At 38.2% G+C, this 27,871-nt stretch overlaps 1 protein-coding gene across 2 annotated transcripts in view; it reads left to right on the plus strand.

Moving 5' to 3' along the window:
* The window catches only part of REC114 (REC114 meiotic recombination protein), a 118,752-nt gene that overhangs the window by 17,976 nt on the left and 72,905 nt on the right, over positions 1-27,871 (plus strand). For both annotated transcript variants that reach the window (XM_001093604.5, XM_077939841.1), the window contains exon 2: positions 22,569-22,658. In XM_001093604.5, coding sequence (XP_001093604.1) covers positions 22,569-22,658 — 90 coding nt within the window. The remainder of the gene's footprint in view (positions 1-22,568; positions 22,659-27,871) is intronic.

Consider the following 27,871-nt stretch of genomic DNA (forward strand, 5'->3'; position numbering starts at 1 on the left):
ATAATTTTTGTACATTGTAAAAGAAAAAAATTCTCCATATATATATATATGTGATTACTTTTTTTGCTGCTGGGAAGGTCTGTGTGTTATTGCTATTGTTTTTTTTATTGTTACAGTTAAAACTTTGTATTTCTGTGAAACACCAAAAAATGCTGAATTTTATTGTTTGGTAGTTGGTATTTGGCAGGACCACTTTTATTAGCATAATATACTCTACAAGTTTGTTGAAATAATTTGAGACTCTTGCTACCAAGAGTCAGTGGGAAGGCAGTTGATAGCCTACTTAGCAATTTTGTACATTTTTCATATTTTATACTGCATAAAATAGCAACTTGAGCAACTTTTTTATATATAAAACTGTGACACTTTTCGAGGGGTTTTAAAAGCAGAAAACAAAACCCTTAATCTAGTACATAATTTAATTCATCACAATCTGAATAATAATACTATTTTCACCTTTCATGTAGATATAATTTAGGGTAAGTACATTTGGAATACTTTTCTGTATTTTCATATTCTTTTGACTTTTTTCTACCTCATTTTAGATTTTTCTTATAGTACTGACTTGCACAAACATATGCATGTAAATTTTGAGAAGATTCTCTTTTAACCAATAGGTAAGCTGTGCTATTGTTATTTAACTGATGTATAAGCTTGTGATAGGGAGGTTCCAAATAAATCTGTGTGTGCTGCTGTGTTGATGGCAAAATACTGCTATAGACAGAGGTCAGGTTGATGTCAATGTTAAGCTACGTTTAGACTGGCAACTGGCAACTGGAATGAAGAGAAGATGTAAACTTTATGTATGTTCTCTGTGACTCCTTGACATTAATGTCTTCTGTTATGATTTGGTCATTAGAAATAATATTTTTCTTTTTCTTTTTCTTTTTTTTTTTTTTTTTGAGACAGAGCCTCATTTTGTCTCCCAGGCTGGAGTGCAGTGGTGCAATCTTGGCTCACTGCAACCTCTGCTGCCCGAGTTCAAGCGATTCTCCTACCTTAGCCTCCTGAGTAGCTGGGATTACAGGCGCCTGTCACTGTGCCCGGCTAATTTTTGTATTTTTTGTAGAGATGGGGTTTCACCATCTTGGCCAGGCTGGTCTTGAACTCCTGACCTTGTGATCTACCCGCCTTGGCCTCCCAAAATTCTGGGATTACAGGTGTGAGCCATTGCACCCAGCCAACGTTTTTCTTTAAGCTTTCCATATTGTATTAATGTGAACATCCCTGTAGCATAAAGTTATCAGTCTTTAAAGGTATTTCCCAGGGGCCAGAAATAAGCAATTTTTTTTTCTCAGATACCTGGATTATGTTAGGTGTTATGATATTGGAATGTCTCTGTAGAATTAGGACATTATATTCAAATCCTAAATACAGTATTGTTGTCCTTTGTGGTAAACTGAATGCTTTTCTTAACCTTCATTCTACCTAGTCAACAAAGAACATGGAAGCCTCTAACAATTTGTATTCTAAACCATTTCAAGCATAATCAAAGGCAGACAGAATAATATAGTGATACATGTGTGCATCATCTAGCTTTAAGAATTACCAACTCAGGCCAGGTGCGGTGGCTCACACCTGTAATCCCAGCACTTTGGGAGGCTGAGGCAGGCGGATCATGAGGTCAGGAGATCGAGACCATCCTGGCTCACATGGTGAAACCCCGTCTCCACTAAAAATATAAAAAAATTAGCCGGGCATGGTAGCAGGTGCCTGGAGTCCCAGCTACTCAGGAGGCTGAGGCAGGAGAATGGTGTGAACCCAGGAGGCAGAGCTTGCAGTGAGCCAAGATCGTGCCACTGCACTCCAGCCTGGGCAACAGAGTGAGACTCTGTTTAAAAAAAAAAAAAAAATTACCAACCCACAGCTAGTCTAGTTTCATCTATATCATATCCACTTCCTTCTCATCATGTTCTTTTGAAGCAAATCCCAGACATGATATCATTTTATCAGTAATTATTTCAGGTCATATCCCTAAAAGAGAAAGGACTTTAAAAAAGCATAACCGAGGGCGGTTCCAAGATGGCCAAATAGGAACAGCTCCAGGCTATAGCTCCCAGCGTGAGTGACGCAGAAGACGGGTGATTTCTGCATTTCCAACTGAGGTACCAAGTTCGTTTCACTGGGGCGTATTGGACAGTAGGTGCAGCCCACCGAGTGAGAGCCAAAGCAGGGTGAGGCATTGCCTCACCCGGGAAGTGCAAGGTGTCAGGGAATTCCCTTTCCTAGCCAAGGGAAACTGTGACACACAGCACCTGGAAAATCGGGTCACTCCCACCTGAATACTGCGCTTTTCCAAGGCTCTTAGCAAACGGCACACCAGGAGATTATATCCCACGCCTGGCTTGGAGGGTACCACGCCCACAGATCCTCCCTCATTGCTAGCACAGCAGTCTGAGATCTAACTGCAAGGCGGCAGTGAGGCTGGGGGAGAGGCGCCTGCCATTGCTGAAGCTTGAGTAGGTAAACACAGTGGCCAGGAAGCTCAAACTGGGTGGAGCCCACCTTAACTCAAGGAGGCCTGCCTGCCTCTGTAGATTCTAGCTCTGGGGACAGGGCATAGCCAAACAAAAGGCAGCAGAACCCTCTGCAGATTTAAATGTCCCTGTCTGATAGCTTTGAAGAGAGTAGTGGTTCTCCCAGCACAGAGTTTGAGATCTCAGAATGGACAGACTGCCTGCTCAAGTGGGTCCCTGACCCCCGAGTAGCCTAACTGGGAGGCACCCCCCAGCAGGGGCAGACTGACACCTCACACGGCCAGGTACCCCTCTGAGATGGAGCTTCCAAAAGAAAGATCAGGCAGCAACATTTGCTGTTCAGCGATATTCACTCTTCTGCAGCCTCCACTGCTGATACCCCGGCAAACAGGGTCTGGAGTGGACCTCCAGCAAACTTCAATAGACCTGCAGCTGAGGGTCCTGACTGTTAGAAGGAAAACTAACAAACAGAAAGGACATCCACACCAAAACCCCATCTGTACGTCACCATCATCAAAGACCAAAGGTAGATAAAACCACAAAAATGGGGAAAAAACAGAGCAGAAAAGCAGAAAATTCTAAAAATCAGAGCACCTCTCCCCCTCCAAAGGAATGCAGTTCCTCACCAGCAACGGAACAAAGCTAGACGGAGAATGACTTTGATGAGTTGAGAGAAGAAGGCTTCAGACGATCAAACTTCTCCGAGCTAAAGGAGGAAGTTTGAACCCATTGCAAAGAAGCTAAAAACCTTGAAAAAAGATTAGATGAATGACTAACTAGAATAAGCATTGTAGAGAAGTCCTTAAATGACCTGATAGAGCTGAAAACCATGGCACGAGAACTACATGACAAATGCACAAGCTTCAGTAACCGATTTGATCAACTGGAAGAAAGGGTATCAGTGATTGAAGATCAAATGAATGAAATGAAATGAGAAGAGAAATTTGGAGAAAAAAGAGTAAAAAGAAATGAACGAAGAATCCAAGAAATGTGGGACTATGTGAAAAGACCATATCTACGTCTGATTGGTGTACCTGAAAGTGACAGGGAGAATGGAACCAAGTTGGAAAACACTCTGCAGGATATTATCCAGGAGAACTTCCCCAACCTAGCAAGGCAGGCCAACATTCAAATTCAGGAAATACAGAGAGCAGCACAATGATACTCCTTGAGAAGAGCAATTCTAAGACACATAATTGTCAGATTCACCAAAGTTGAAATGATGGAAAAAATGTTAAGGGCAGCCAGAGAGAAAGGTCAGGTTACCCACAAAGGGAAGCCCATCAGACTAACAGCAGATCTCTCGGCAGAAACTCTCCAAGCCAGAAGAGAGTGGGGGCCAATATTCAACATTCTTAAAGAAAAGAATTTTAAACCCAGAATTTCATATCCAGCCAAACTAAGTTTCATAAGTGAAGGAGAAATACAATCCTTTAAAGATAAGCAAATGCTTAGAGATTTTGTCACCACTAGGCCTGCCTTACAAGAGACCCTGAAGGAAGCACTCAACATGGAAAGGAACAACCGGTACCAGCCATTGCAAAAACATGCCAAAATGTAAAGACCATCGAGGCTAGGAAGAAACTGCATCAACTAACGAGCAAAATAACCAGTTAATATCATAATGGCAGGATCAAGTTCACACATAACAATCTTAACCTTAAATGTAAATGGACTAAATGCTCCAATTAAAAGACACAGACTGGCAAACTGGATAAAGAGTCAAGACCCATCAGTCTGCTGTATTCAGGAGACCCATCTCACACGCAGAGACATACATAGGCTCCAAATAAAGGGATGGAGGAAGATTTACCAAGCAAATGGAGAACAAAAAAAAGCGGGGGTTGCAATAGTAGTCTCTGATAAAACAGACTTTAAACCATCAAAGATCAAAAGAGACAAAGAAGGCCATTACATAATGGTAAAGGGATCAATTCAACAGGAAGAGCTAACTATCCTAAATATATATGCACCCAATACAGGAGCACCCAGATTCATAAAGCAAGTCCTTAGAGACTTACAAAGAGACTTAGACTCCCATACAATAATAATGGGAGACTTCAACACTCCACTGTCAACATTAGACAGATCAACGAGACAGAAAGTTAACAAGGATATCCAGGAATTGAACTCATCTCTGCAGCAAGCAGACCTAATAGACATCTATAGAACTCTCCACCCCAAATCAACAGAATATACATTCTTCTCAGCACCACATCGTACTTACTCCAAAATTGACCATGTAATTGGAAGTAAAGCACTCCTCAGCAAATGTACAAGAACAGAAATTATTAAAAACTGTCTCTCAGACCACAGTGCAATCAAACTACAACTCAGGACTAAGAAACTCAATCAAAACCGCTCAACTACATGGAAACTGAACAACCTGCTCCTGAATGACTACTGGGTACATAACGAAATGAAGGCAGAAATAAAGATGTTCTTTGAAACCAATGAGAACAAAGATACAACATACCAGAATCTCTGGGACACATTTAAAGCAGTGTGTAGAGGGAAATTTATAGCACTAAATGCCCACAAGAGAAAGCAGGAAAGATCTAAAATTGACACTCTAACATCGCAATTAAAAGAACTAGAGAAGCAAGAGCAAACACATTCGAAAGTTAGCAGAAGGCAAGAAATAACTAAGATCAGAGCAGAACTGAAGGAGATAGAGACACAAAAAACCCTCCAAAAAATCAATGAATCCAGGAGTTGGTTTTTTGAAAAGATCAACAAAATTGACGGACCACTAGCAAGACTAATAAAGAAGAAAAGAGAGAAGAATCAAATCAACGCAATTAAAAATGATAAAGGGGATATCACCACCAACCCCACAGAAATACAAACTACCATCAGAGAATACTATAAACACCTCTACGCAAATAAACTGGAAAATCTAGAAGAAATGGATAATTTCCTGGACACTTACACTCTTCCAAGACTAAACCAGGAAGAAGTTGAATCCCTGAATAGACCAATAGCAGGCTCTGAAATTGAGGCAATAATTAATAGCCTACCAACCAAAAAAAGTCCAGGACCAGATGGATTCACAGCTGAATTCTACCAGAGGTACAAGGAGGAGTTGGTACCATTCCTTCTGAAACTATTCCAATCAATAGAAAAAGAGGGAATCCTCCCTAACTCATTTTATGAGGCCAACATCATCCTGATACCAAAGCCTGGCAGAGACACAACAAAAAAAGAGAATTTTAGACCAATATCCCTGATGAACATCGATGCAAAAATCCTCAATAAAATACTGGCAAACCGAATCCAGCAACACATCAAAAAGCTTATCCACCATGATCAAATGGGCTTCATCCCTGGGATGCAAGGCTGGTTCAACATTCGCAAATCAATAAACATAATCCAGCATATAAACAGAACCAAAGACAAGAACCACATGATTATCTCAATAGATGCAGAAAAGGCTTTTGACAAAATTCAACAGCCCTTCATGCTAAAAACGCTCAATAAATTCGGTATTGATGGAACGTACCTCAAAATAATAAGAGCTATTTATGACAAACCCACAGCCAATATCATACTGAATGGGCAAAAACTGGAAAAATTCCCTTTGAAAACTGGCACAAGACAGGGATGCCCTCTCTCACCACTCCTATTCAACATAGTGTTGGAAGTTCTGGCTAGGGCAATTAGGCAAGAGAAAGAAATCAAGGGTATTCAGTTAGGAAAAGAAGAAGTCAAATTGTCCCTGTTTGCAGATGACATGATTGTATATTTAGAAAACCCCATTGTCTCAGCCCAAAATCTCCTTAAGCTGATAAGCAACTTCAGCAAACTCTCAGGATACAAAATCAATGTGCAAAAATCACAAGCATTCTTATACACCAGTAATAGACAAACAGAGAGCCAAATCAGGAATGAACTTCCATTCACAATTGCTTCAAAGAGAATAAAATACCTAGGAATCCAACTTACAAGGGATGTAAAGGACCTCTTCAAGGAGAACGACAAACCACTGCTCAGTGAAATAAAAGAGGACACAAACAAATGGAAGAACATACCATGCTCATGGATAGGAAGAATCAATATCGTGAAAATGGCCATACTGCCCAAGGTAATTTATAGATTCAATGCCATCCCCATCAAGCTACCAATGACTTTCTTCACAGAATTGGAAAAAACTGCTTTAAAGTTCATATGGAACCAAAAAAGAGCCCACATTGCCAAGACAATCCTAAGTCAAAAGAACAAAGCTGGAGGCATCATGCTACCTGACTTCAAACTATACTACAAGGCTACAGTAACCAAAACAGCATGGTACTGGTACCAAAACAGAGATATAGACCAATGGAACAGAACAGAGTCCTCAGAAATAATACCACACATCTACAGCCATCTGATCTTTGACAAACCTGAGAGAAACAAGAAATGGGGAAAGGATTCCCTATTTAATAAATGGTGCTGGGAAAATTGGCTAGCCATAAGTAGAAAGCTGAAACTGGATCCTTTCCTTACTCCTTATAGGAAAATTAATTCAAGATGGATTAGAGACTTAAATGTTAGACCTAGTACCATAAAAACCCTAGAGGAAAACCTAGGTAGTACCATTCAGAACATAGGCATGGGCAAAGACTTCATGTCTAAAACACCAAAAGCAACGGCAGCAAAAGCCAAAATTGACAAATGGGATCTCATTAAACTAAAGAGCTTCTGCACAGCAAAAGAAACTACCATCAGAGTGAACAGGCAACCTACAGAATGGGAGAACATTTTTGCAATCTACTCATCTGACAAAGGGCTAATATCCAGAACCTACAAAGAACTCAAACAAATTTACAAGAAAAAAACAACCCCATCAAAAAGTGGGCAAAGGATATGAACAGACATTTCTCAAAAGAAGACATTCATACAGCCAACAGACACATGAAAAAATGCTCATCATCACTGGCCATCAGAGAAATGCAAATCAAAACCACAATGAGATACCATCTCACACCAGTTAGAATGGCGATCATTAAAAAGTCAGGAAACAACAGGTGCTGGAGAGGATGTGGAGAAATAGGAACACTTTTACACTGTTGGTGGGATTGTAAACTAGTTCAACCATTATGGAAAACAGTATGGCGATTCCTCAAGGATCTAGAACTAGATGTACCATATGACCCAGCCATCCCATTACTGGGTATATACCCAAAGGATTATAAATTATGCTGCTATAAAGACACATGCACATGTATGTTTATTGCAGCACTATTCACAATAGCAAAGACTTGGAATCAACCCAAATGTCCATCAGTGACAGACTGGATTAAGAAAATATGACACATATACACCATAGAATACTATGCAGCCATAAAAAGGATGAGTTCATGTCCTTTGTAGGGACATGGATGCAGCTGGAAACCATCATTCTCAGCAAACTATCCCAAGAACAGAATACCAAACACCGTATGTTCTCGCTCATAGGTGGGAATTGAACAGTGAGAACACTTGGACACAGGAAGGGGAATATCACACACCAGGGCCTGTTGTGGGGTGAGGGGAGGAGGGAGGGATAGCATTAGGAGATATACCTAATGTAAAGGATGAGTTAATGGGTGCAGCATACCAACATGGCACATGTATACATACGTAACAAATCTGCACGTTGTGTACATATACCCTAGAACTTAAAGTATAATAATAAATAAATAAATAAATTTTTTAAAAAGCATAACCATAATACCCCAAAATTAATAATACCGTAATATTATCAGTGTTCAAATTTCAAGTAGTCTAAGTGTCATAATTCTTTTAAACATGGCCAAAAATTGTGTACCTTTTAATTTTTAGGTTTCCCTGCCGTATTTCCCTGACTTCATCTCACCTCTCTTCCTTGAGGTTTAAGAAATCAGGTTGTTCTACAGAGTTTCTCAGTCTGGATTTTGCTGACCGCCATCTCTGTGGTACAGTTTAATGTGATCCTTTGTGCTCTGTATTTCTTGTGAACTGGTCGTTGACTCTAGAGGCTTTGTCAAATTCAGGTTGGATTTTCTTATATTTGCTTTATATATTATCTGGAATATTTCTGTAAAGAAAAACATCACCATATCTATTAGAGGTTACCTAGTGGTGGTTTTTTATAGCAGAGCTAGGATAAATTCTTGATTCTTTCTCTTCATTTACCACTTAAAAAATTAGTTAAGCTGGGCACTGTGGTTCACGCCTGTAATCCTAGCACTTTGGGACGCCCAGGTGGGTGGATCACTTAAGGTCAGGAGTTTGAGACCAGCCTGGCCAACATAGTGAACCCCATCTCTACTAAAAAATACAAAACTTAGCTGGGTGTGGTGGTGCATGCCTGTAGTTCCCAGCTACTTGGGAGGATAAGGCAGGAGAATCACTTGAACTCATGAGACAGAGGTTTCAGTGAGCCAAGATCGTGCCACTGCACTCCAGTCTGGGTGACAGGAAAAAAAAAATTGGTTCCCTAGACTCCTTCAGTGTTGAAGGAGGATGTTTTTGCTTTTAACTGGAAGCTTTTAAGATCTTCTTCTATCCTTGGAATTCAGGAATTTAATCAGGATATGTCTAGTTGTTGATTTTTTTTTTTAACCACCATCCCCATTAATGTCTGGAACTTATACCCTTTCCATCTTCAGTCTCACGTCTTTCTGCAATTGTAAAATATTTCATTCTATTATTTTTTCAATTGATTCCTTTCCTCAGTCTTTTTCTCTCCCTCTCCTTTAGCCCCTCTCACTAACATTTTTTCTCCTGGATCTGAATCTTTGCTCCATGTATCTTATTTTGTTACACATGATTTCTTTCTCCTAGTTTTGCTCTATTTTTCTCCCACTTGTGCTTTTTATTTTATTTTTATTTATTTATTTATTTATTTTGAGATGGAGTCTCGCTCTGTCGCCCAGGCTGGAGTGCAGTGGCGTGATTTTGGCTCACTGCAAGCTCTGCCTTTCGTGTTCAGGCCACTCTCCTGCCTCAGACTCCCAAGTAGCTGGGACTACAGTCGCCCGCCACCGTGCCTGGCTAATTTTTTGTATTTTTCGTAGAGACGGGGTTTCACCATGTTAGCGAGGATGGTCTGGATCTCCTGACCTCGTGATCCACCCACCTTGGCCTCTCAAAGTGCTGGGATTACAGGTGTGATCACACCGAGTCTCCCAGTTGCTCTTTTAAACTATTAATTAGGCCTCAGTAGTATCCATCCAATTCTTCAATTAGCTATTGAATTTTTATATTCATAAAGTATAATTTTAGCTTCAAGATTCTCCTTAAGTGTGAATAATTATATTTATTGTTATTTAATAAGAAATATAGAAATATATATTTATTATTATTATAGTTATTATTTGGTTCAAGCTGTTGTCAGTCTCCTCTAGCGGCTTGTTCCCCCAGGAGTCTCGTGTTTTGGGTTTTCTGTTGTTCTTCATTGCTTTAGCTCATATTTTCCTTTGTCTAACTTAGGGCTCTCTTCGCTCCTGGGTCTCATCTCCAAGAGTGGACACTTCAAGTGGTGAGTGTTGGGAGATGCAGAAGTCACAATGCTGTGGGCCTCCTGTAGAGAAGTAGGAAGGACTCAGTTAAGTTGTCCAACTCCTTTGTGACTCCTTGGAGGTTGAGAGACTGCAAGGAACTTCAGAGCACACAGTCTGGTCTGCCCATCTTCATGAGGTCCACCAATTTCTAGGGACGAGGCTCTCCCACAACAACTGCAGCATTGTCTTTGCCTCAGGGCTCCTTGCTTAGTACCTCCTTTCTCCTGTAGGGGGAAAACATCCTACAAGCTCTTTTTATGTGGACCCTGAGACTTCAATTCACCCTTCTGGCTCTCTTAGATGATGATTTTTTTTTTTTTTTTTTTTTTTTGAGACGGAGTCTGGTTCTGTCGCCCAGGCTGGAGTGCAGTGGCGTGATCTCAGCTCACTGCAAGCTCTGCCTCCTGGGTTCACGCCATTCTCCTGCCTCAGCCTCCCGAGTAGCTTGGACTACAGGCGCCCGCCACCATGCCCAGCTAATTTTTTTGTATTTTTAGTAGAGACGGGGTTTCACCATGTTAGCCAGGATGGTCTCGATATTCTGACCTCGTGATCCGCCCGCCTCGGCCTCCCAAAGTGCTGGGATTACAGGCGTGAGCCACTGTGCCCAGCCTTTTTTTTTTTTTGAGATGGAGTCTCACTGTATTGCCCAGTCTGGAGTGCAATGGTGCAATCTCGGCTCACTGCAACCTCTGCCTCCTGGGTTCAAGAGATTCTCCTGCTTCAGCCTCCTGAGTAGCTGGGATTACAGGCACCTACCACCATGCCCGGTTAATTTTTGTATTTTTAATAGAGACAGGGTTTCACCATCTTGTCCAGACTGGTCTCGAACTTCTGACCTCATGTGATCTGCCTGCTTCGGCCTCCCGAAGTGCTAGGCTTACAGGTGTGAACCACTGTCCCCTGCAGGATGCTGGTCTTAATAATTGGTTAAGGAAAGGTAATTGGCATTTGGATTGGATTTGGAAAGAGAAGACTTCAGGGATGCAATGAAGCTACCACTTTTTCTTGAACCCCTTGGAAGTTCTTAAATTGGATATTTTCTAACTATATGAGCACACTATATAGACCTTTTGGATGAGGGATTGCAACGAACATCTGAAAAATCATAAGCCTGGAATTCTCCCCCAGATATCTGGTTAACTTTCATACCTTTGATCTTTGCTCAAGTCTCACCTTCTCAGGTGTCTACCCTAACCTCTCTATTTATATTGTAACATCTGTGTCCTGTCTTTGCACTCTGATTCCACTTACCCTGCTCTCTTTCTTCCCTAGCTCTTAGCATTATCTCATATACTACTTTTTTTATTTACTACGTTCAGTGATGTGCCTACAACATTTGACACCTAGAATGAATATTTTTTAACATCTTCTTCCCCTGAATGATGAAATTATTTTCAGAAATAATCATTAAGTTAAATGAAAAGTACTATCAGTGAACATTTTCTCTTACTGAGTTTTGTTATAATAATTATGCCAAATAAATAAATACAGTATAAGGCAGGAAAAAAATCCACAACTATTTAGCCCATTGTTTTTATTTTATTTTATGTTACGTTATTTTATGTTATTTTATTTCAAGACAGAGTCTCGCTCTGTCACCCAGCTGGAGTGCAGTGGTGCAATCTCAGCTCATTGCAACCTCCGCCTCCTGGGTTCAAGTGATTCTCCTGCCTCAGCCTCCCAAGTAGCTGGGACTACAGGTGCATGCCACCATGCCTGCCTAATTTTTGCATTTTTTTAGTAGAGACGGGGTTTCACCATGTTGGTCAGGCTGGTCTCAATCTCCTGACCTTGCGATCCGCCCACCTGGACCTCCCAAAGTGCTGGGATTACAGGTGTGAGCCACCATGCCCGGCAACCAGTTGTTTTTATATCTAGTTAATTGTTTGAACTTGGATTCTGCAGTTACAGACTGATGTTTTATGTAATTGTTCATTAACTAATAAGCGAAGTTTTTAAAAGTAAAACTAAGCATTTCTGGCTGCGCACAGTGGCTCATGCCTGTAATCCCAGCACTTTGGGAGTCTGAGGCGGGTGGATCATGAGGTCAGGAGTTTGAGACCAGCCTGGCCAACGTGGTGAATCCCCATCTCTACCAAAAATACAAAAATTTAGCCAGGTGTGGTGGGTGGTATGCGCCTGTAATCCCAGCTACTCAGGAGGCTGAGGCAGGAGAATTGCTTGAACCTGGGAGGCAGAGGTTGCAGTGAGACGAGATGGTGCCACTGCACTCCAGCCTGGGTGACAGAGCAGGACTCCCTCTGGGGCAAGGGAAAAAAAAAAAAAAACCTAAGCATTTCCAAAAGGTACAATTTATGCAACTGTTAATAAAATTGCTGATATGTTTTATCCCCCTTAATGTTCTTTAGTTTCAAAACACTTAATTTGAAGAGAATAAATTTCAATGTTAAAGGTATTGTTGAAATTTAATAAAATATTTTGAGTGTGAACTAAAATTTGTACTTATTAAATTACATCTTGCTATTTACGCTGTATTTCATTGTTTTAAATTTTAGACACAAATACCAAAAGGTCCCATAAAATGACGGAGTGCCTCAAGTTGTTTCTTGGTCTTAACAATCACTGTGCTATCTTTGTTTTATTTTGAATCTATCATTTAAATGCACAAGAATGTAGTACCACAGGGATGGAAAAGTCAACTGCATCCTAAGAAAGGGTTGGAAATAAGAACTTCATATTAAGCAGCCTTCAGGTGTAACAAAGCATGGTGCACTACTTTTTTTTTTTTTTTTGAGACAGAGTTTCGCACCGTCGCCCAAGCTGGAGTGCAGTGGCGTGATCTCAGCTCACTGCAAGCTCCGCCTTCCGGGTTCAGGTCATTCTGCCTCAGCCTCCCAGGTAGCTGGGACTACAGGTGCCCGCCACCGCGCCCGGCTAATTTTTTATATTTTTAGTAGAGACGGGGTTTCACCGTGTTAGCCAGGATGGTCTTGATCTCCTTGATCCGCCCGCCTCAGCCTCCCAAAGTGCTGGGATTACAGGCGTGAGCCACCACGCCCGGCCTGGTGCACTACTTTTGAAACAAATGTATGTGCCTAAGTTTGCATGGATGGGGGTTAGCTGTAACTGGGAGTTTCCCCAACGAACTTATATGTAGACAACAATTGAAGAATAAAAAATCTGATAATTGAAGCTTACATATATATTATTTAAACTCAACAGTAACTGCAGTAATTATTTGGAGCTTAGACCAACAAAATGTTTTTTTCAGGAAGGAGTATTTTTATCACTGACATTGATCAGAATTACTGGCACATGGTGGTAATAAACTGATTTTAGTCAGCTTTTTAATTGTTTATACATTCTCTATAGACCAAGCATTCCTTTATTGCCAGCACTTGCGTTGTAATGCTCCCAGCATCCCGTCCTTGGTGTGTCACTAATTATATTTGTTGTTTATTGTCTGTACCCTTGCTCTGCATCACCATTTCACGCTTGCTCCATTAGGATGAGGATCTGTGTTTTGTTCAGTGATAGTGCAGTCATATATTTGTTGAATGAAGAAATGAATGAAGCTCAAGTTCAGAGACTTTCTATGTCTTTTTCCTTCTCCAAATTATAAGAGGGATCAGTACATAGTGGATACTTTGCTACTGTTGACTCACTGACTTAAATGCTTGGCCTATAGTCTTTTTGGACTCATGCATTTCTTGAAAATTTTGGAATTTTGATTGAGATTGCATAGATCAACTTGGAGAATTAGCATCTGTACTAATTTGTTACTGCTGCTGTAACAAGCTATAAACTTAGTAGCTTAAAGTAACGCAAACATTAGCTTATAGTTCTAGAGGTCAGAAATTTGAAATGGGTTTATTGAGCTAAAATCAAGGTGTCAGGAGGACTGTTTTCCTTCTGGAGATTCAAGAATCCTTTTATTTTTCCTGGCCTTCTCTAACACATAGAGGTTGCCTGTATTCCTTAGTTTGTTACCCACCTTCCATCCTCAGTGCCAGCAGTCACATTTCCTTCTGACTCTTTCTGCCTCCCTCTTTCCCTTGTAAGGATGCTTCTGAGTACAATAGGTCCACCTGGATAATTCAGGGCTATCTCCCCAGCTCAAGATCTTTTAACTTAATCACATATGCAAAATCCCTTTGCTATGTAAGATAACATATTACAGGTTCCGGGTATTAGGACATAGACATCTTTAGGGGGACCATTATTCTGCCTATTACAGCATTTTAATAATATTAAATCTTCCTATCTGTGAACAAAATGTTTCTCTCCATGTATTTAAGTGTTCTTAAATTTCTCTCAATTTTCAATGTGCTGGTCTTCTTTTGTCATATTTATCCCTTACAATTTTTGATGTTGTAAATTTTGATGCTTTTAAATTTTCAGGTTCTAGTTCTTCATTACTGTGTGTAAATACAATTCATTTTTATTGATTGATCTTCTATTCTGTAACCTTTCTAAAATTACAGAATAGAACTAATAGTGATTAGTTCTAGTAAAATAAATTGGATTTTCTACATAGATGATCATGTTGTCTGTGAATAAAGACAGTTTTATGTCTTTCCAATCTGGATGCTTTTTCATTCTTTTTCCTGTCTAATTACAGTGGTAAAAACTCCCAGTAACAGTGTTGAATAGAAGTGGTGAGAGTGGACATCTTGTCTTATTTCTTATCTTAGAGAGAAAGCTTTCAGTATGTAGATAACTGTAGGGTTTTTTTTTTTTTTTAGAGATGCCCTTTATCAGCTTGAGGAAGTTACTTCTATTCCTGGTTTGCTGAGTTTTAAAATCAGGAATAGATGTTGGATTTTGTCAAATGCTTTTTCTACATTCTTTTATATTGAGGTGATCATATGGTTTTTCTTTTTTAATATGTTAATATGGTGAATTACTTTGAATTCACAATATTTCTGATTTCCCTTTTAATTTCTTATTTACCCATGGGTTATTTAGAAGTGTGTTAGTTTCAGAATATTTGGGGGATTTTTTTCAAAGACCTTTCTATTATTGATTTCTAATTTAATGCATCTGTGCTCAGGTAACATTCTCTTAAATCAACCAGAACTTGTTCTGTGGCTCAAAATATGGTCTGTGTGAATGCTCTGTATACTTGAGAAGAATGTGTTTTGTGTTGGTGTTAGATGGAGTGTTCAATAAATGTTGATCACTCATGTTGGTTGACAGTTGTTCATGTCTACTATATACTTGCTGATTTGCTATGTGCTTTTTCTATCAGTTATTGAGAGAGGGTATTAAAATCTGGCTGTAATTGTGAACTTGTCTATTTCCCCTTACAGTTCTATCACTGCTTTATGTATTTTTAAGCTCTCTATTGGAGGCATACATGTTTGAGATGATTATCTTTCTTGATTAATTGACCCTTTTATTATTTGAAATGACCTTCTTTATAACCTTTTGATATTCTTGTTTAATATTAATAAAACCACTCCAGCTTTTATTTTTATTTTATTTTATTTTATTGTTTAGTGAAAGAGTCTCACTGTGTTACCTAGGCCTCTGGGTGCAGAGTGCAGTGGTGCAATCATAGCTTACAGCAGCCTCGAACTCCTGAGCTCAAGTGATCCTTCTGCCTCAGCCTCCCAAGCAGCTGGGACTACGGGCGTGTACCGCCATGCCTGGCTAATTTTTAAATTTTCTGTAGAGATCGAGTCTTGCCATGTTGCCCAGGCTGGTCTCAAATTTCTGGTCTTAAGCAAGCCTCAGACTCTTAAAGTGCTGAGATTGTAGGAGTGAGCGCTGTGCCTGGCCTCACTCCAACTTTCTTCTGACTAGCATTAGCTTGGTATATATTTTTTCTGTCCTTTTGTTTTTAACCTGTTTGTTTTTATATTTAAAGTGCATTTCTTGTACGCAGCATATAGCTTGTTTTGTCTTTTTATCCAATCTGACAACCTCTGCCTTTGAGGTGTTTACATTTAAATGTACTATTTACATTTAATGTGATTATTGATAGGGTTGGGTTTAAGTCTGTTATCTTGCTATTTGTTTTATAATTTTCCCATCTGTTCTTTGTTCCCTTTTAATTTTGGTCCTGCCTTCGTTTGGATTAATTGAATATTGTTTATCAATATAATCCAATTTATCAGTTATCTTTTAAAGATATTTAGATAAAATTTTTACTTATTTGCCCATGTCATTACTATTTCCAGCACTCTTCATTCTTTTGTGGAGATCTTAGTTTTTATCTGGTATCGTTTTCCTTCTTCCTGAAGGACTTTCTTTCACATTTCTTTCAGTGCGGATCTGCTGGTGATGAATTCTTTCTGAAGACATCTTTATTTCCTTTGAAAATTTTGCATGTTAATATGGTGCCTTCATTTAAAAGTTCATATTTACTTAACCATCCAACAAAATATTGGGTGCATATTATGTGCCAGGTACTGTCCTAGGCATTTGAATATAACAGTGTCCGAAATGGGAAAAAAAGTCTCTATCTTCATGGAGCTTAATTTCAGCTCAGGGAAGACTGGTAACAAGTAAATATAACAAAATGGTAAGAGCTATGGATAAACATAAAGCTGGAGAAGGGAATAGGAGTAGTGTGGTTTAGGTAACATGGGGGAGTTTTCAGTTGGATGGTTAGGAAAAGTCTTACATGAAAATATGATATTTAAGCCAAGATTTGAAGATGAAGGAGTGAGTCTTGTGGATATCTAGGAGAAGAGAATTTCAGATAGAACAGCACTTGTAAAAGCCCTGAGGTTTATAATAGTAAGTGTGCCTAGTAGGTTCAAGGAGCAGGAAGGAGGCCAGTGTGGTTGATCAGAGTGCACAGTGGGTGGGTGCTAGAGGACAAGAGCAGAGAGGCAGTGGAGGCCTAGACCATGGGGTGTGTTGCAGGAGCTTCTGAATGAGATAGGGAGCTATTGCAGGGCTGTAAGCTGAAAATGACATTATTTGACTTATGTTTTTAAAGGATCACTCTGGCTACTGTATTGAGAGTAAACTCTGTATTGGAGAAGGGAAGCAAGAACAGAAATGGAAAAGCCAGTTAGGCAATTATTATAACAATCCAACTAGAGAGAATGATGTTTTAGACAAGACCTGTAAGAAGTGGTTGAATTATGAATATTTTGAAGATAGACATGAAGGATTTGCTGATGGATTGGATATGGGTGTGAGAAAAGGAGTCAAGAATGATTCCATGGTTTAGCCAAAGAAATGGAAGGAAATAATTAATTTCTTCAGTGTTGCGTATAGAAACCTGAAAAAGAAAAAAAAAATCATTTTCTGAGGTGAAAATATTGTGGTGTCAAATGGCTGCAACAGCCTAGCACAGGGTAGGTACTTTGTAATTAATGAATGAGAAGGTTAGGAGTTCAAGTTAGTGACTGGTAATTTTGAGATGACTATTAAACCTTTACATGAAGATGTTGATTGGGTGATTAAATGTAGCAATTTGGAGGGCAAGAGAGTAGTCTAAACTGGGGCTCTCCTGGAAGTTGTTGGCCACCATTTGAAAAAAATAAAATAATTTGGGAAAAATTGAAATATTTATAATGAGTGTTTCTATCCAACAAGACGCATATGTAAGAATGAATGTTCATAACAGTATTATTTGTAGTGAACCTAAACTGGAAAAAATACCCATCAGCAAAAAACAAACAAACAAAAAAAAGAAATGGTATCATCATAGAATGTATTCAAGAATAATGAAAATGAATACACATTCAACAACATTGATGAAGCCAAATGTCAAATAGTTCTTTATGATTCCACTCATATAATTAAAACTAAAGTATAGTGTTAGAAGTCAGGATGGGAGATTATTTTAAGGGAAAAAGGAGCAGATAGTGATTTTTTTTTTTACATTCTTTAATTTTTTAAAATTATACTTTAAGTTCTAGGGTACATGTACACAACATGCAGGTTTGTTACATATGTATACATGTGCCATGTTGGTGTGCTGCACCCATTAACTCGTTATTTACATTAGGTATATCTCCTAATGCTATCCCTCCCCCCTCCCCCCACCCCATAACAGGCCCTGGTGTGTGATGTTCCCCTTCCTGTGTCCAAGTGTTCTCATTGTTCAGTTCCCGCCTATGAGTGAGAACATGTGGTGTTTGGTTTTTTTGTCCTTGCGATAGTTTGCTGAGGATGATGGTTTCCAGCTGCATCCATGTACCTACAAGGACATGAACTTATCCTTTTTTATGGCTGCATAGTATTCCGTGATGTATATGTGCCACATTTTCTTAATCCAGTCTGTCACTGATGGACATCTGGGTTGGTTCCAAGTCTTTACTATTGTGAATAGTGCCACAATAAACATACGTGTCCATGTGTCTTTGTAGCAGCATGATTTATAATCCTTTGGGTATATACCCAGTAATGGGATGGCTGGGTCAGATGGTATTTCTATTGAGGAATCGCCACACTGTCTTCCACAATGGTTGTACTAGTTTACAGTCCCACCAACAGTGTAAAAGTGTTGCTATTTCTCCACATCCTCTCCAGCACCTGTTGTTTCCTGACTTTTTAATGATCGCCATTCTAACTGGTGTGAGATGGTATCTCATTGTGGTTTTGATTTACATTTGTCTGATGGCTAGTGACGATGAGCATTTTTTCATGTGTCTGTTGGCTGCATAAATGTCTTCTTTTGAGAAGTGTCTGTTCATATCCTTCGCCCACTTTTTGATGGGGTTTTTTGTTTTTTTCTTGTAAATTTGTTTGAGTTCTTTGTAGATTCTGGATATTAGCCCTTTGTCAGATGACTAGATTGCAAAAATTTTCTCCCATTCTGTAGGTTGCCTGTTCACTCTGATGGTAGTTTCTTTTGCTGTGCAGCAGCTCTTTAGTTTAATTAGATCCCATTTGTCAATTTTGGCTTTTGTTGCCATTGCTTCTGGTGTTTTAGATATGAAGTCCTTGCCCATGCCTATGTCCTGAATGGTATTGCCTAGGTTTTCTTCTAGGATTTTTATGGTTTTAGGTCTAACATTTAAGTCTCTAATCCATCTTGAATTAATTTTTGTGTAAGGTGCATGGAAGGGATCCAGTTTCAGCTTTCTATACATGGCTAGCCAGTTTTCCCAGTACCATTTATTAAATAGGGAATCCTTTCCCCATTTCTTGTTTTTGTTAGGTTTGCAAAGATCACATGGTTGTAGATGTGTGATATTATTTCCGAGGGCTCTGTTCTGTTCCATAGGTCTATATCTCTGTTTTGGTACCAGTACCATGCTGTTTTGGTTACTGTAGCCTTGTAGTATAGTTTGAAGTCAGGTAGTGTGATGCCTCGAGCTTTGTTCTTTTGGCTTAGGATTGTCTTGGCAATGCAGGCTCTTTTTTGGTTCCATATGAACTTTAAAGTAGTTTTTTCAAATTCTGTGAAGAAAGTCATTGGTAGCTTGATGGGGATGGCATTGAATCTATAAATTACCTTGGGCAGTATGGCCATTTTCACGATATTGAGTCTTCCTATCCATGAGCATGGAATGTTCGTCCATTTGTTTGTGTCCTCTTTTATTTCATTGAGCAGTGGTTTGTAGTTATCCTTGAAGAGGTCCTTCACATCCTTTGTAAGTTGTATTCCTAGTCATTTTATTCTCTTTGAAGCAATTGTGAATGGGAGTTCACTCATGATTTGGCTCTCTGTTTGTCTGTTATTGGTGTATAAGAATGCTTGTGAATTTTGCACATTGATTTTGTATCCTGAGAGTTTGCTGAAGTTGCTTATCAGCTTAGGGAGATTTTGGGCTGAGACGATGGGGTTTTCTAGATATACAATCATGTCATCTGCAAACAGGGACAATTTGACTTCCTCTTTTCCTAATTGAATACCCTTTCTTTCTTTCTCCTGCCTGATTGCCCTGGCCAAAACTTCCAACACTGTGTTGAACAGAAGTGGTGAGAGAGGGCATCCCTGTCTTGTGCCAGGTTTCAAAGGGAATGCTTCCTGGTTTTGCCCATTCAGTATGATATTGGCTGTGGGTTTGTCATAAATAGCTCTTATTATTTTGAGATACATTCTTTCAATACCAAATTTATTGAGAGTTTTTAGCATGAAGGGCTGTTGAATTTTGTCAAAGGCCTTTTCTGCATCTATTGATATAATCATGTGGTTTTGTCTTTGGTTCTGTTTATATGCTGGATTACGTTTATTGATTTGCATATGTTGAACCAGCCTTGCATCCCAGGGATGAAGCCCACTTGATCATGGCGGATAAGCTTTTTTGATGTGCTGCTGGATTTGGTTTGCCAGTATTTTATTGAGGATTTTTGCATCGATGTTCATCAGGGATATTGGTCTAAAATTCTCTTTTTTGTTGCGTGTGTCTCTGCCAGCCTTTGGTATCAGGATGATGTTGGCCTCATAAAACGAGTTAAGGAGGATTTCCTCTTTTTCTATTGATTTGAATCATTTCAGAAGGAATGGTACCAGCTCCTCCTTGTACCTCTGGTAGAATCTGGCTGTGAATCCGTCTGGTCCTGGACTTTTTTTGGTTGGTAGGCTATTAATTATTGCCTCAATTTCAGAGCCTGTTATTGGTCTATCCAGGGATTCACCTTCTTCCTGGTTTAGTCTCAGGAAGGTGTATGTGTCCAGGAATTTATCCATTTCTTCTAGGTTTTCTAGTTTATTTGCATAGAGGTGTTTATAGTATTCGCTGATGGCAGTTTGTATTTCTGTGGGGTCGGTGGTGATATCCCCTTTATCATTTTTTTATTGCATCTCTTTGATTCTTCTCTCTTTTCTTCTTTAGTAGTCTTGCTAGAGGTCTGCAGATAGTAACTTTTAAGACAGCAAACACTAGAGGACCTGCTGGAAATCTGGTAATGTTCTGTTTCTTCACTTGGGTGATGTGTTTGCTTTGCCATCGTTCATTGAGCTGTACACTTATATTTTGGATGCTCTTTGTTATATATGCCACATTTCTTAAAACTTTAAACTATCATGTTAACACATTGCCTTCCAAATAATTCATTGACCAGACTCTAGTTGTGAAAGCTGTACTTGACTCCTAGCTATGCTCTGGTTCTAACTAGTCATAAAACACACAGGATAATTCATTTAAACTGTGATAGGAAGAGCGTTGTGCCACTGACCAAGTTCCAAATACTGGGAAAGAGGGAGAATTACAACCACTGAAGGAATTAGTGCAGGTCTATCATATCCCCTTTGACATCTAAAATGTTACTCACTTTTTAAGTTTGGAATTTAAAATGAATTAGAGAAAACACAGTAGGAAATCTTGGATTTAAATATAGCATTAAAACTCCAAACCCCACATATGAAACTATAAGAGCATTATTTCTCAGTACAATGCAGTAACCTCATAAAAACATATATAAGTTGAATTAGGTGTGTCCTAATTATTTTGAACTTTGGGCATTAAGATGAGTCTATAATTTATCTTATTGTTTATATAAGGATGGTTTACCTTATGGTGTTTATTAAGGATATCAAAGCCACCTGTATAGTGTAGTCACTTAAGATCCAGATCCCACTGTAATGTATCTATCAGTCATGTCCTCCCTGACATTTTGATTTAATTGCTTCAGTTCCTCACTACATCTCAATAGGTTGGAACTATAGATCCAATCTAACAAGATAAAATATAATGGGGCTAATCCAAGGTTTTATGTTTAGGTTCAGGATAAATAAAGGGAAATATGATTTACCAACACAGGTAATGAAGTGTCAGGAGGTTATGTGGATTTAAGATCAAACTCTGCAGTGGTACTACCCCCTCAAAAGGTTAATGTGATTATAGGCAACACTATTGCAAGTAATGGGAGATAATTAGACTACACCAAGAGGATTACGGTAAGTTTATGGCACCATATTTTAAGAGTGACACTGACAAACTAGAGCTCATCCAAAGGAAAGCACCAGATGTTTAAGGGGTTATGAAAAATGGATGGCCAGGTGCGATGGCTTATGCCTGTAATCCCAGCACTTTGGGAGACTGAGGCGGGCAGACAGGAGTTTGAGACCGGCATGACCAACATGGTGAAACCCCATCTCCACTAAAAATACAAAAATTAACCAGGCATGGTGACACATGCCTGTAATCCCAGCTACTCTGGAGGCTGAGGCAGGAGAATTGCTTGAACACACGAGGCAGATGTTGCTGTGAGCCGAGATCACACCATTGCACTCCAGCCTGGGCTACAGGAGCGAACCTCTGTCTCAAAAAAAAAAAGAAAAAGAAAAAGAAAAATAGATTACATGGCTGAAGAAATTGGACTGTGAAGTCTTACAGCAGCTCTGTAAGGCACTATCTTCATTTTACAGAAATAATACTGAAGCTCAGAGAGAATAAATGATTTATTAAAATGTAACTAAATAGTGGTTGGCTCAGGACCCACAACAACTCCTGATTCTTAATCTGATATTCTTTCTGTTTCAAAATATTGGCTTTTAATTTTTTAAAAGTCTGGCTGTTAGCCTATATATATGGAGAAACTTGAAGTTGTAAGGGAAGGGTTACAGATTAAATGAATGGAAAAGGAAAGAATGCTCAGGGTAGAAAGATCAATGTGAGAAAATAGTTTGGTTATCAGTATTATAAGTTTATCAGTTATTATAGAAATGTATTATAGTTTACATATTTTTCTCTTTCTCTTTTTCAAGGTTTTTGATTCCAATGAAGAATCTGGGTATCTTGTTCTCACCATAGTTATATCAGGTCATTTCTTCATTTTCCAAGGACAGACACTACTGGTAGGTTTATGCATAATAGTTTAACATGGAAATATATCTTTGTCTTCTTAGCTTTACATGAATTTTTGTATCCTCAAGCTTCTTCAGTCTCACTGAAATTCATCAAGGTCAACACATTAAGCATTTATCAAATGTGCTAAATGTGGGAAATACAGAAACATACTGAATATTGCCTGCCCTAAAGGGGTTTAGGATTTTGTTAGGAGTCAGAGTGGATCAAAAGGTTGAAATTAACCAGTATGATAAAGGATTCTGTAGTAAGGGAGATTGAGTTAAGATAGGCTAGGTTAACAGAGACAAGTGTGGAGGGTTTTCCAGATAGGGAAAACAGCATATGCAGAGGGATAGATTTGCAGAAATAAAGAAAACAAAAAAGTGTTATTATTAATTGATAAGAGTCCTCCATAAAACTCTAGTTTTATAATGATGCATGTGTTCTTTATTCTGAATATATATACACTTTAGGAAATTTTAGAATTAAGAAATATGTAAAGAAAATAAGAATCAACTTGGTTGAAAGTTTAGGTTTTATTTGGTACATAGAAACCAATGAAAGAAAAAAAAATTAGTAACTTCCAAACAAAGAAATTGTACAAGAAAGGAACGTATAATGGAAAGTTATTATGTCATTTAGCTGTGAATGATGTCTACATTGACTTAAATTCATACAACAAATATTTACTGAATATCTACATGGGCATAATTAATTTAACAAATATTTAGTGAATAATTAGTATATGCTAGGCATTTTAGGGGATGCGAGGGATATAGCAGTGAACAGTGAAGACAGAAATCCCTTTCATTATGGGATATCATCATTCTAGTGAGGGAAAACCAGCAATAAGCAAATAGGTCAAATACATTTAAAAGACATTAATTTTTTTGGATCGCTTACATGTTCTGTCATAATATGGTAGGAGCTCACATGTATATATTGTGATGATTCATCTTTCTGCTTAAATATAGCCTTCTCATTGAACGTGAGATGACCTGCAAAGTCATCTTTGTGTTCCTTGTGACTTAAAACTGAGGTATGAGTTGTACTATTTTGCTTTATCTGCTACTGTCAGGGTCTGGATCAGGTGCAGGAGATAAGGTTTCTTCAGCTGCTAATGAGTACTACAAATGGTAGACTTGAGGGATACCTAGTGCACAGCTAGTTCTCCCTGTCAATATCATGGGTCTTTGCTGAATGGTGACATTAAAGCAGTTTGGCTTCCGCAGGCATAGGAGACCACCCCATACTGTCTCTCTGCTCCATCTTTTTGCCCCAGTGGTAACTATTGTGAACAAATGGATAGAAATGTCTTTGTCTCATACATAGAATGATTTTTGCACTGTAGTCACAAAACCAAGTTTGTCAAATTCTAAGATATCCGTTACTGAGAAATATAAGGATAACTCTGCAATTTGGTGCATGTTGCATATACAGTCATGTGTCTTATTACAACATATCAGTCAAGAGAGGACCACAGATATGATAGTGATCCCATTAGATTATAAGGGGGCTGAAAAATTCCTGTCACCTGTGACATCTGGGTGATACTGGCCCTTGTAGGCATAGGCTAATGTACATGTTTGTGTCTTAGTTTTTAACAAAAAGTTTTTAAAATACAACAATTTTAACAATGTAATAATAGAAAAAATATTGTATATGTTTTAAGTTATTGTAAAGCAGTCCAAATGTTTTTTTAAAAATTTTAGAGTTTATAAAGTACAAATGTTACAGTAAGCTAAGGTTAATTTATGATTGAAGAAAGATACTTTTTAAATAAATTTATTTATAAAAATAGTCATTAAGGAAATGCAAATTAAAACCGACATGAGATAACACTACATACTTTTTAGGATAGTTAATTGAATGTACAGTGTTTATAAAGTCTACAGTAGTGTACAGTAATGTCCTAGACCATCACATTCACTCACCACTCACTCACTGACTCACCCAGAGCAATTTTCACCTTTCAAGCTCCATTCATGGTAAGTGCCCTATACAGGTGTAATTTTTACTGTACCTTCTCTATGCTTAGATATACACATATTTAGCATTGTGTTAGTGTTACAGTTGCCTACAGTGTTCAGTACAGTAACATGTTGTACAGGTTTGTAGCCTGGGAACAATAGGCTAACCCACATGGCCTAGGTATGTAGTAGGCTGTACCATCGAGGTTTGCATAAGTATACTCTATGATAGTCACACAATGACAAGATCACCTAATGACACATTTCTTAGAATGTATCCCCATTGTTAAGTGACATATGACTATACATATTTAACTTAAATACTGTAATATTTTTTAAAATCTTTTAAAAAATTTTTACAAATCACTTTTATTGAGGTATAATTTACATAAAATTCACTGTCTTTAAGTGTTCAATTTGATGTGTTTAATGTATATAGTCATGTAACCATCACCACAATCATGATACAGAACATTTCAATTAACCCAGTTTCCTTGTGCCTCTTTGCAGTGAGCTTCTCTGCCCACCTTCAGCACCTAGAAACCATTGGTCTGCTTTCTATCACTCTAGTTCTGCGTTTTTTAATAATTTTTATTTATATATATTTTTGACAGATAAAATTGTATATATTCACTGTGTGCAACATTATTTTGAAGTATATATACATTGTAAAATGACTAAAGCTAGCTAATTAACATTATTAATATGCATTACCTCACTGTAGTTTTGCCTTTTCTAGAATTCATGTAATGGAATCATATGATATGTAGTCTTTTCAGTCAGGCTTCTTCCATTCAGTGTAATTTGAGATTCATCTCTGTTGTTCCATGTTATCTGTAGTTGATGCCTTTTCATTAATGAAGAGTATTCCATTGTATAGGTAAACTTATTTTGCTTATCCATTCAGCTTTTGATAGACACTGGGGTTGTTTTCATTTTTTTCAGCTGTGATGAATAACACTACTGAATATTTGTATACGAGCCTTTGGGCATGTTTTTATTTTTCATTGTTAAATGTCCAAGAGAAGAACCGCTGAGTCATATGGCATGTCTGTGTTTAACTTTATAGGAAACTGCAAAACTGTTTTCCCAAGTTGCATTCTCATAATGTATGAGGGTTCCACATGTTCCACATCCTCACCAACACTTATTATTGTCAGTCTTTTTAATTTTAACTATCCTAATAAGTGTGTAGTATTATCTCATGGTGGTTTGAATTTGCATTTCTTTAGTGACTAATATTGTTGAGCATCTTTTCATGTATTTGCCATTTGTATGTCTCATTGGTGAAGTGTCTGTTCATGTCTTTTAACCATTTTTGAGTTGTTTGCCTTCTTATATTTGAATTAAGAATTCTTACTCTGGTTACAGCTCTTTTATCAGAAACATGTTTTTCGAATATTTCTACCAGTTTATAGCTTATTTTTTCATTTCTTAGTGTCTTTTGAAGAGCAGAAGTTAAAAATTTTGAAGTGCAGTATTTTTTTCTCTTATGATTTATCCTTTTCATATACTACTTAGGAAATTTTTACCTATGCCAAGATTGCAAAGTCATTTTTTTTTTTTTTTTTTTGAGTCAGAATCTTGCTCTGTTACCTAGGCTGGAGAACAGTGGTGTGATCACAGCTCACTGCAGCCTTGACCTCCCAGGCTCAAGTAGTCCTCCCATCTCAGCCTTCTGAGTAGCTGGGACTGTAGGCACACACCACCATGCCTGGCTAATTTGTTACAGTTTTTGTAGAGATAGGATCTCACTATGTTGCCTAGGCTGTTCTCAAACTCCTGGACTCAGGCGATCCTTTCACCTCAGCTTCCCAAAGTGTTGGGATTATAGGCATGAGCCACTGTGCCTGGCTGCAAAGATTTTTTAAAATCTTTTCTTCTAGAGTTTTATGGTTTCAGCTCTTATATTTAGGCCTCTAGTTTATTATGAATTTTTTTAGTATTTAATATTAATATTTTTTATTTTTATTTCATATAGTGGTCCTTCTTTCCCACAATTAAAGCAATGTGGTATTGATAAAAATTACGATATTATGGAATGTAATCATGGATCTTAGGCAATTTACTTCTGGAACCATTGAATTAATTTTAATATATAGCGAAAGTTAAGAATTTGGGTTTATTGGCCGGGCGCAGTGGCTCATGCCTGTAATCCCAGCACTTTGTGAGGCCAAGGTGGGTGGATCACCTGAGGTCAGGAGTTCAAGACCAGCCTGGCCAACATGGTGAAACCTCATATCTACTAAAAATATAAAAACTAGCCTGGTGTGGTGGTGGGTGCCTGTAATCCCAGCTACTCGGGAGGCTAAGGCAGGAGAATTGCTTGAACCCAGGAGACGGAGGTTGCAGTGAGCCGACATGGTGCCACTGCACTCCAGCCTCGGTGACAGAGTCTCAAAGAAAAAAAAAGAATTTGGGTTTATTTTTTGCACGTGGATAGCAATTATTTTAGTACAATTAATTGAAAAGACTAGCTTTCCCTCATTGAATTTCCTGGGTATCATTGTTGAAAATTAGTTTGCTAAGTATGTGTTAGTCTATTTCTGGACCCTTTTCTGTTCTGTTGATCTAAATGTCTATCCTTACTCCAATAACACACTGTCTTTACTTCTGCTTTGTTGTAATTTTTGAAATCAGGTAGTTTAATTCTTCTTCCAGCTGTGTTCGTTTTCAAAGTTGTTTTGACTATTATAGGTCATTTGCATTTCCATGTAAATTTTAGAATGACATTTCCTACAAAAAAGCTTACTGGGATTTTGATGGGACTGATTTGAATCTATAAATCGATTTGAGAAAAATTGACTTCTTTTACCATCTTCTAACTAATGAGCATATTTAAAACTCTCCATTTATTAATATATTTGATTTCTCTCACCAATGTTTTATAGTTTTCACAATACAGGTCTTATCCATACTTTGCTAAATTTATCCACAAGTATTTCATATTTTTTATGTTCTTGTAGGTAAGATTTTAAAATTTCAGTATCTAATAGTTTGTTTCTGATGTGTAGAAACATTATTGATTTTTAAATATTGACCTTGTATCCTGTGATCTTGCTAAACTTATTTATGAGTTCTGTAGCTTTTTTCTAAATTCTTTAGGGTTTTCTACATAGATGGTCTGTGTTCCATAAGTAAAGATGTTTTACATTCTTTCTTTCAGTCTGTATACTCTCCCTGCCTGCCTCACCCGCTTCCCACAGATTGTGCTGGCTAGGATGTCCTTTTCAATGTTGAATAGCAATGGT

Source organism: Macaca mulatta, chromosome 7, assembly GCF_049350105.2.
Source record: "Macaca mulatta isolate MMU2019108-1 chromosome 7, T2T-MMU8v2.0, whole genome shotgun sequence".
Classification (NCBI taxonomy): domain Eukaryota; kingdom Metazoa; phylum Chordata; class Mammalia; order Primates; family Cercopithecidae; genus Macaca; species Macaca mulatta.